Source organism: Nomascus leucogenys, chromosome 8, assembly GCF_006542625.1.
Source record: "Nomascus leucogenys isolate Asia chromosome 8, Asia_NLE_v1, whole genome shotgun sequence".
In the NCBI taxonomy this organism is placed as follows: Eukaryota; Metazoa; Chordata; class Mammalia; order Primates; family Hylobatidae; genus Nomascus; species Nomascus leucogenys.
The window spans coordinates 74,794,800-74,805,742 of record NC_044388.1 but is presented as its reverse complement, the minus strand read 5'-3'; the positions used below and the strand labels follow the sequence as shown (position 1 = coordinate 74,805,742).

The 10,943-nt window shown below is 45.8% G+C and overlaps 1 protein-coding gene across 1 annotated transcript; it reads right to left on the bottom strand.

Moving 5' to 3' along the window:
- On the bottom strand, positions 1 to 10,092 carry LOC100599692 (butyrophilin subfamily 3 member A2). Its single transcript, XM_030818380.1, has 9 exons — positions 10,008 to 10,092; positions 9,363 to 9,710; positions 7,673 to 7,954; positions 5,160 to 5,360; positions 4,855 to 4,881; positions 3,952 to 3,961; positions 3,915 to 3,921; positions 3,492 to 3,519; positions 1 to 1,739 (listed from the first exon to the last, which is right to left on the bottom strand). Exons 1-9 carry the CDS (start codon positions 10,090 to 10,092, stop codon positions 1,036 to 1,038), a joined length of 1,692 nt encoding a protein of 563 aa, XP_030674240.1. The 3' UTR covers positions 1 to 1,035.
- Between the last annotated feature and the right edge of the window lie 851 nt (positions 10,093 to 10,943).

Here is a 10,943-nt window from a genome sequence, read left to right as displayed (position 1 = left end):
TAAGCATTATTAACACAATTATTGAACAACTAGAACTTGACAAGCACTTGCCCAGTAGAGGGGATACAGTGGTGAGCAATAATAGAGATAATAATGAGGAGCAGTTTTCCCTAGCAGGCAGCAGTTGAAAGGAATATGGGTTTAACATCCACCAATGACCAGGAGTGGACAGATCCTTTTCCAGGAGACTGAGTCCATAGCGGGATTAAAAACATCCCTGTAATTCTTCTAGCTTCCTTCATCCAAATTACCTACATCACAGAGAATCTTTAGGGTATTTGCTCTGCCTGGAAATCTTGACTGTAGGAAGCCTTGCTCCAGCTGCACGATCACTTATCACATTTGTTGGGTGGGCACACACCTGTGCCCCATTATTAACTGAGTGTGGCCTCTAGTCTCTTTCAAAGTTACATGCCCTGTGGGAACTGCGACGTTATTCTCTCAACCGAGACACTCTGCAGAGCCAATCCAAGGAGTGCTGGGTCTAAGGCTCTGATAATCAGCTGGGAAGGAGTCACAGGGGTCTTAACTCCACAACCACCCACAATCATCTCCATCCTGGAGCTGTCCTGGGAAGGGAACCTCAGGGCTACGTGTGGGTTCTTCCCATGCGGGAAAAATCAGGCTGGAAAAGAATGGGCAATTGGCCAGGGACTGAAGCTGAACATCTCCCAACTCCACAAATTACTGTATGAGTTATGTAAGCTACTTAATGTTGCTCTGCCTCGGCTTCCATACTTGCCAAATGAGACTACCTGACAGGGTGTTGTGAGGATTAAAGGAGTGACACCCACCAAAGCTCATAACACAGCACTCAGAACATTTTAATTTCTCCATTAATGTTAGTTATTGTTGTTCAGATCCCAGCTCTGTTGTTCACTATTCATGTCTGCCTTGTAAAGTCAATACACTTTTCTACACCCCAGTTTCCTTATCTGTATAAAGGGGACAATAAGGTGGCACGAAACTCAAACAACTGTTCTACGGAATAATCGAATGAATATCAGTAAAGTGCTTCAGTGTGTTCCTGTAGCTTTATGGTTCTGATTGGTTGTTGTGGAGGGTGAGACCCTTAGCTCCAGGCTGGGCAGGGAGAAGCAGAGATGTTACTTCAGCCTGAGGCTCCCCACTTTCATTAGCTAAGCCCGGGGTCACTGATGTCTCCAGGGAATGATCAGGCACTAGGTCGGGATCGGGGGACCTCTCTACTTTTGGTATTGGGCAAATGATCAGGGCCGTGGGCTCCAAGGTCAAAATTCTGAATACAGGATACAGAGGCTCAGAGAAAGAGGCGTGCAGAAATGTGTAGATATGAGATCCATCCGTGGCATTGTAGAAGAAGATGCCTCCAGTCTCACAGTCCAGGAAGATCCCCACTTTCCTAGAGGGCTCAGGAAGTTTCAGGTTGGTTTTGGACTCAGTGAGAGCCTGAAACTTACTCCCATCAGTCAGCCCCATAGTCCAGTATCCATTCTCTGGTGTCATTTTGACCCAAACTTTTTTCCTCTCCACGTTCTTACTACACACCCCAATATGCCACTCTTTTCTGTCCCCCACTTCCACCTCCCAGTAATGTCTCTCTGACATGAAGCTTTCACAGCCAAGCACACAGTAATGCCATTCAAATCTCTCCGGGTTGTCTGGTAGGTCATGGGGCGCCTCAGCATGCTGTACACTCCTCTGGTCCTCAGAAACAAGGAGGATGGCATTTGCCATGTCTGGATCCAGAATCACATCTGCTGCAGAGAGTTTGAGGAGGTGTCCATGGGGTCAGCCATTTTTCCTGGATTTAAGAGCCACAGCATGCAAGGCTTGGGCCATGCTGAGGGGGTCCTTCCAGAACCCGGAGTCCCTAGCCTGCCCTGAATGTGATTCTCTCATCAATGTCATTGGTGAAAGCCCCAGGGGTCTTGTGACCAGAGTGGAAATGAAAGTAAGGTCAGTATCTGCCTAACCCAATACCCTGATGCAGCCCCAAGAAGCAACAAGGATCCTCTTTCTACATTTTTGTTGTTTCCCTCCCCACATTGATTCTGCCCACTGATGCTTTATACTGAGAGGTTAATTTTCTTTTTTTTTTCTTTTTTTTCTTGAGGCGGAGTCTCGCTCTGTCTCCCAGGCTGGAGTGCAGTGGCGTGATCTCGGCTCACCGCAAGCTCTGCCTCCCGGGTTCACACCATTCTCCTGCCTCAGCCTCCCGAGTAGCTGGGACTACAGGTGCCCGCCACCACGCCCAGCTAATTTATTATTATTATTATTATTTGTATTTTTAGTAGAGATGGGGTTTCACCGTGTTAGCCAGGATGGTCTCGATCTCCTGACCTCTTGATCCGCCCTCCTCGGCCTCCCAAAGTGCTGGTATTACAGGCATGAGCCGCTGCGCCCGGCCCTCAGAGGTTAATTTTCAATCTTTACTCGACCACTCGTGAGCTAAATGAGTTCCCCTTTTCTGCAGTCTATTTTTCCATACATCCAGTTTATTTAACAAGGTGGAGCCTCATCTAAAGCATTTCCTCACCTGAAAAATGGGGATAAACATATGAATCTCTAGCACTGTAGAAGGCAATCATGTTATTTACTCAGCCCACAGCAGGCCATGAAGGAAGCTCCTGATCTTCCTGATAGCTGCAAGGCCGTCTCTGTGCTGGGCTCTATGTGGTGCCTTATATGTCCCAGATTCACTCTCCACCCTTCAGCTTTCTCCACCCTCTTCTGGGCCCCAGGAATCTGTCCTCTATGCACAGTGCCACTGGGCTCCCTAGTCCTCTGGTTTGCTGTTGGGTTTGGCCAATGGGAGGCCCTGATAGAAGATTAGAAAGAGAAAGGAGAGATACCGTTTAATTTCCTGCTTCCTCCCTGCCAGCAGCAGCTGGTGCTGCTCTAACAAGGCCTGATGACTCTTCTCAGGAATCCCCCTCTTTGAGCTACCTCTTTCTCTGGGTTCCAGTAACTGCCTCCCCTTTCTAGCCCTCCCAGGCTAGGGGTGGAGACAGCTCCCCACTGTTGGGAACTATGGGGGCACAGCACTTTTCCTTGTTGCTTTCCCTTAACCCTCCTTTCTGGAAACCTTGTTTAACTACCCAGTTTGAACTCACCATCTATTTCTTGCTAGGTTTCTGCCAAGCATGTTCATTATTCCTTCAGTCTTCACCTCAACCCCCAAGAAAAACAGATTGCAATCATCATCTAAAAATGTGGAAGCCAAAGCTTGGAAGCATTAAATCCTTTGAGGAGATACAGGCAGTAGGTGGCATGAGAAGCCTGGGAAGGACAAAGTTCTCTGGGCAGGCATTGCCTCCTCTCCTTGGCATTTCCATCCTCACTCTCCCTGCAGTATCACTCAGTGTGTGTCTCCTTCCCCTCACCTCCACCCTTTATGCATCTTCCTACCCAGGAAGGAAGTCAAATCACAAGAGTTGGAGAAGAAAAAAGGAAAAAGGAATATAGTCCCTCAGGTTGTTGGTCCAGGGAACATGCAGTGATTTACTCACCAGGCTTGAAGAGGGCCATTTTTCCATTCTGAAAGGAAGGAGACACAGATAAGAAAAAGGTCAGTATTTTTGTACTTTTCCCACTCAATTCTCCTCTCACTACATGTTTTCTCTCCTTTTCTTCAGAGTCTCTTCCAGGGTCCAGCTTCCCTCCTCTACAGCTCTGATGGATCAGAGGTGGCACCTTCTCAAAAATGTCAGGCTTGGCTCCCTGTGTCATGGGGGGTGCAGGATGCATGGCCAGGATTTGCAAGGGGGTGTGCAGGATCAGGAGTTTCTCAGAGGCTCCAGAAAAGCAGAGGTGAACCCCCACCACACAGAAATTGTCTTTAGATTAGATCTAATTAATCCAGCTGAGAACATCCATGGGTCACAGCAGAGAAAAGGTTGAACTATTCAGGGCACGTGACCCAGCAAACTTACAGAGCATCAGGCTGACTTATTGGTATCGGATGACGACTCCTCTCCACCTACAATGAAAGAAAGGTAGAAGTGTCACCAGAACTCTGCCTTTTCTGTGTTGGCCCCTTCCCCTTCTTGCATCCATCTATTCTTTTTTTTTTTTTTTTTTTTTTTTTTACCATCCCAGCCTTCCCCATGGTCTCCATCTGCAGGTACAATTCTTTCTTCTCTTCTTCTTAGTACCAAGTCTGGGAACATCAGTTGAATGCTAGTGGCAGGGCAGGCACTGTGAGAGTTCCTTCCCAATAGGGTCCAGCTTATCTGTTTTGAATCTGTACCTGGGCATAGGTGTCACCATGTCTATATGTGTATGCCTAGGAGTACAAGATTCATCCTTCTCAGTCTGTGTTATTTCCTACCTTGCTCTAAAAAGAATTTGGGAATTTAATGAGCAATTTCAGGGACTAGTTTTTGAAAGCAGTTATGATCAATCTGTACCAGCTGAGCCACTGTAGCTACTCCTCTTTATCAGACACACTTTTCTCCCTCCCTCTCTCTTTTCTGATTTTCTTATTTCTTAAATCTTCATTCTTGTTTTCCTTTCAACAGCCTCTAGATTATGGGAAACAACAACTAAGTTTCCTGCCATAGAAAATGCACCTCATCCTTCTCTTCCCTCTTCCTTTTGAAGTGTATCCCTGGATATTCCTCAGTGCTTTTTAGAGCTTAAGAGTCTGTAGCCCCCAGCACAAAAAGATTGAAGACCTCTTTTTTTTTTTTTTTTTTCTAGAGAGAAAAAGCACTGGGTGGTTTCTGCAAAGAGCCACACTCGTTTTCTTTTTCTGGGTAAAGGGATCCAAGACCACTTTTCAACCCTGGGCTATGACTTACGGGCTGGAAAATAACAAAGCAGAGAGAGAGTAATAGATTTGAATTCAGAGAAAATGTCAAAGCCACTCACGAGTCAAGTACTGGACTTTTTTCCTCTCTGCAATGGAATGAACAGGGAAGAGTCATCAAGGTGCTCAAAGAGAGGATAGAAAGACATGTCTGGGTCTCTGGGGGAATGGTAACTTACTGAGTTCCTCCTGGAGGCTCTCTGGAAAATAACCAAAACAAAAAAAAAGATGAACCGTTATGGGTGAGGTGGGTGTTTCGGGAAATAAACCTTAAACATGATGCAGTGCCAGGGCTGGGGAGAGAGGTGAGGTTTTCAGGCTGGGGCATGCAAGCCAGGAGCTTAGATTCTCTGCTCGCGTTGGATACCTCTTAGGCTTATTTCTTGCTCTGCTGCAGCATATCCCATTTCTTTCATCTCTTGCTCGCTTTCTATCTCACTGGACAGAGCAGTTATTTCCTTCTGTTGTCTCCACAAGAAGTAACTGGCTCCAGCGAGAAGCAGCAGCAAGATAGGCAGGGTCCCTGCCAGGGCCGTGATCCAGGGCTGGGCGCTCCTGAAGAAGGGGTCTGCGAAAAGGAGAGCTGTGGGTCGTGGGCGCTGGTGCACTCAGCCTCCCCAGCCTGCAGCGCCCCAAGCTTTAGCTACTCAGCCCAGGTCGGTGGCGGGGAATCTATCTCATGAGGTCAAATAAGGATTCTCTCCCTAAAGTCTCAGAGGACTATAGTTAAGACTTTGGTAAACCCTCACAACAAGCTACTACTATTACTTATCTTGAGATGTCTGCCTCTCACATGGAAAGTAACTTGAGCAAAGTCATACACATTTTTTTCTAAATATTTTTTCAATAGGTAACACATTTACATCGTTCAAAACTACATACACATAAAGTCACTTAACTCTCTCATCCACCCAGTCCTCCCGCCCTCCATGTATTAACTGCTCCTTAGTCCGCTTAATATGATGCTTAGGAACATAACCTGTGGAGTCAGAGGGGATGGGTTTCAATGCTGGCTCCCCCACGTGACTAGCAGTGTGATATTGGACTACTTACATAACCTCTTTGTTTGTAGTGGTCTAATCTACTAATGTAAAATGAGGGTAATGATAATACCTATTTCCTGAGGTTAGAAGAATTGAATTCATACTTATAAAGTACTTGATGGACAGTGAGTGTTACAAAATTGCTTGTTGAAGTTTAAAAATGTAAACTAAATAACCCAATCAAGAACTAAAAAGAAGTAAATTAAAATATATTCTTATTTTTCCTCTTGTTTAAACTAAAAATAGCATTCTATATACGTCCCTCTGCATCTTGCTTTTCCTGTGTAAAGTGTATCTTGGAGATCTTTCCATATTAGTATAAAGAGAATTACTTCTTTTTCCTTTTACAAATTGGGCAGTATTCCCTTGTATGGAAGTTCCCTGGCAGTGAACATCTGCACAGTTTTCTAACCTTGTGCAATAGTAATCAGTGCTATAAGAAACCTTTTACAGGCCAATTGCAGTGGCTCACGCCTGTAATCCCAGCACTTTAGGAGGCTGAGGCGGGTGGATCACTTGAGGTCAGGAGTTCGAGACCAGCCTGGCCAACATGGTAAAACCTCGTCTCTACTAAAAATACAAAAATTAGCTGGGTGTGGTGGCACATGCTTGTAATCTCAGCTACTTGGGAGGTTGAGGCAGGAGGATCACTTGAACCTGGGAGGCGGAGGCTGCAATGAGCCGAGATTGCACCACTGCACTCAAGCCTGGGCAACGGAGTGAGACTCTGTCTAAAAAAAACCAGAAAAACAGAAACCTTTTACATGGATCATCTCATACAAATGCAAGCTTATCTATCAGATAAATTCCTAGAAGTGGAAGTTTGGATTGATAAGTATGTAGTTTGGATAGATATTGCTATAGAGCCCCCAACAGAGGTTGACCTAATGCACACCAAAAATGCAGCAAGTCATATGAGCAAATGACTGAGAGTCACTGCCTTCCTACATTCCTATGAGAATCATGTATTATAAGCCAAAAGCAGTTTTGATTTTTGCAAATATCATAAGTGAAAAATTATTTCATATGTTTACCCAGTGAGTGAGAATGAGCACCCTTTTTTGAGTTATTTCCTTTTCTGTGAATTGATAATTCATGGGCTTTGTTAACATTTTTTTTCTAGGTTTTTATTTTATTTTATTTTATTTATTTTTTGAGACAGAGTCTCACTCTGTAATCCAGGCCGGAGTGCAGTGGTCTGCTCTCACTCACTGCAACGTCTGCCTCCTGGGTTCAAGTGATTCTCGTGCCTCAGCCTCCTGAGTAGCTGGGATTAGAGGTGCACACCACCACACCTGGCTAATTTTTTGAATTTTTAGAAGAGATGGAGTTTCACCACGGCCAAGCAGGTCTCAAACTCCTGGCCTCAAAGATCTGCCTGCCTCGGCCTCCCAAAGTGCTGGGATTACAGGCGTGAGCCACCATGCCTGGCCAAACTTTTTACTAGGTTTTTAGAATCTCCTTCTGATTCAAGGAGATCAGCTCTTTCTCTATGATATGAGTTTGTAAATATATATATATATATATATATATATATATATATATATAACCATTTTGTCATTTGACGTTATATAAGGAGCTTATCTTAATGTTTTTCCCCCAATTCCCATTGCCTGTCATACTTTCTGGCAGATAGGAAATGTTCAGAAAATGTTTGTGTTATGAACACCTTTATGGAGGAAAGAAGCTCCCCTGGCACAAAGAGGGACCTCCAGGTCTGTGCTTTGGGCCTTATATTCAGTGCAGAGACCCAGGTTGACCACAGATATTAACACATCCCCCTTCATTCAACTGCCACAGCTCAGCTCAGAAAACCTGAGGCCAAACAGGTACTGACCTGCGATGGAAATGCTGGCTGTCTTTTCCAGGCTGAGGAGGGAATTTCTGATGATGCAGGATACACCCTCCCCGGAGCCGCCTCTCATGATCACAGATGCTGCTACTGCATATAGGCCCACTCTGTCTGCAACCACAGGTGCTTCCACAGCCGGGATGTTCTCTCCCTTGGCGTCACTCCACTGTATTTGGGGTTGGGGATACCAGCCGGCAGACCTGCACTCCAGATGGATCCCTCCATCCTCATAACCCTTCACTTCGACATGAAGATTAGAACCCAGTGCTGTGGAAGGATAATTTGGCCTAAATTCTGGATAGCTCCTGTATTAGGGAGGGTCTCAATGGGAATCAATATCAGACTCAGATTTGATAATTCAAGAGAGATTTCATTCAGGAGCTGTTTACAAAAGTGTGGTCATGATGAGGGGAAAACTGAATTTGCTAGTGCAGTATCCCAGGGTCAGAAACAGTGGGGCTATTCCCACCCACCCCAATTACCAGAGGGAGGAGGAGAGGAAGCTGTTTTGAATACATAAAAGAAGAGATTCATGCATTGAGGACTTCCTTTAGAGGAGCTGTTACCTTCAGCAAGGCAATGCAGCCAGCCTGAGGGTAACCTGCAGTAAGGAAGCCAGGGAATAAGCACCCAGATTTCTTCCTCTTCTCTTCCTCCTATGATTATCTGCTATAGATACCCTTAAACCAAACCCAACCAGAAGCCACAGGGCAAGGGATTGCACTGAGAAAGAGAAAAGCTGTCCCAACATACGGAAACTGACACTGGGTCTCCGTGTCATCCTGTTGAACATAAGCAATTTCACAGAACACAGACAATGGCACTTTGTGACTATGATGGATCATGGGAAAAGCAATACCACCCCACATCATATGTGAGCATAGAGAAAAACATGAACATTGTCCATACCACAGCAGTGACCAAACATCCCCCATCAACAATGAGGGATTGCTGCCCCTTCATCAATTAGAGCTTTAGTCTCACCCTACTCTCCTTCCTCCTACATAAGATTGATTAAGGCTCTCACTCACAGAATTAACCTGCCCACACCTTCCTGATGGAATCTCATCCAGAGCAGAGGACTAAGTCTATAAACTCCCCCTGCCCCAATCCCCTAACACAAGCCCAAATTGTATACCAAGTCTGCTCTAACACCTTCTTACTGAGACCCCGCCACAGCTCCCTGTGATGTGTGTTTTTCCTCACTGCAACCAGTAAGAAATACAGCTACTTCTACTACAGGAGTATTCCTGGGGATGGCTAGTTGGAAAACACTGGCAGCAGATACAGTCACTATTCCACCTCCCAGGGCCCATGGTAGTGTGCACTTGGAGACACAACAGAAGCCGTCTGTTACACAACCAAACTAAAATGACTGTGTACCAGTCACTGAAGAGATGGTTTCTTATGCCTCCTATCCCTCGTCCTTCACTTCCCTTATCTCTCTAGTGGCCAGAGGAAAGTTCTTTACTTGAGCATGTAGGGTACAGCAGGAATTCTTCCTAAAGGAAAACCTGTGTCTTTCTCAAGGGCCTCAGAGAAGCTAAGTTGGAAGGCAGTGCAGGCAATTGCTAGTGAGCAGCCACGAGTGTCTGCAGTGCTTTTGGAAGAGGGACTCTGCATCTGCTCTAGATCCTACAGAGAAATGTTCTCAGAACAAAACCTGGAGGCTCACCTGCAACCTTCAGCTCCACCAGGGCTTTTTCATAGAAGTCACCATCTTGGAAATAACACAAGTACTTTCCACTGTCAGAGGCTGTGACGTTGTGTATTCGGAGAGCAGCCTTCCCTGCAGTGATGCCATCCCGTAGAATCGAAGTTCTCCCTCGATACGGTGCACTCTGCCTGTCTTCCACTTCCTTTCCATCTGCATACACGTTCACCACCTGCCTTAGGCTGGAACTCACCCACCTCAGCTCCATGGTCTCTGCACTCATGGTCGGGAACAGGTGACAGGGCAGATCAGCGTCTTCACCCACCATGGCCAGGATGGGCCCAGAGGGTCCAAGCACAGAAAACTGAGCTGTCAGCACAAGGGGGAAGCTCCATCAGAGGGTTTTGGAGTTGGGGTCATGAGAGGAAGGGTGCTTCTCAGACAGGGAAGGCGAGATACAGAGATCCTAGAGGGGAACACAATCCTAACAGAAGGACCATTTGTCTCTTTGTGACAGGTGATCCTTCGGTTTGGGATGGACTTCCAGGTATGGGAATGAGTTAAAGCTTCTAAGTGGGCATTTAGGTAATTGTCTGCTTAAGTAGGTAATTGAGATAATTGTCTGCTTCAGAAACATAAATGTGGAATCGTGGAATCATTCCCTACCTGAGCAAGGAGTGAGCAGCTGGACCAAGAAGAGGGAGACATGAAAGTTGAGCAGAAGGAAGGCCAGGGAACTTGCCATTTTCATCTATGCTGCATATCAAGAGACACCAGAAGGTGTGGGACAGACACTATGGCCTGGAAGAAGCTTTAGGATTCTGCATGGAAATGTCCACTTCCCCAGGGCTAACTCAAGTATGGTGACCAAAGATCTTATCTCTGCCAAAAATGTCTGTCCTTGAGTGTCTTTACCTTTGAGTTCCAGTATGGAAAACCATCTGTAAAAATAATATCTGTTATCGGATCAGGAAATCTCTGACTCTACTGCATTCAAATATTAAAATATTCAGAATCCTATCACTTCCCCACACTTCCCTTGCCAGGTCCAAGCTACCATCATCCCCCTCTGATTCATGAAGGACCCTCTTCACTGGATTCCCTGGTTCCACCCTTGTTCAGCTCTGTGGGTGTCCAACACTGTGGACTCCTCAAGTGTCAGACTCTTGGCCATTACCACGGTCAACTTATGGCCTGGTGGCTCCTGGTGGGATCCAGGCAGACTGCCTGGCAGAGGCTCTGAAGTCAGTCAGGGGCTGAACCCACCATGTTTAATCACAAAGATTTTGATTAGGAGAGCTTTGAATAAGACCAGGCCTTACTCATCTTTTCTTTCTTCCCTTCATAAAGTTATTCAACAAACATTTACTGAGCACCCACAATGGGCTGGACCCACTGTGGTAGAGTTAGGGACACAAAGAGGGTAGACAGTAGGTAAAGGCTCTACAAGTCACAAGCTTGATGATCTCCGTCATGGGACAAAACCATTTAAACTTTAGTTACTCAAAAATATCAAGTACGAGACTTAGAATGTTCACAATTGGCCCAGCAATTTCACTTCCTGATGCTCACTTCAGCAAAGTACTTGCATGAGTGCAGAGA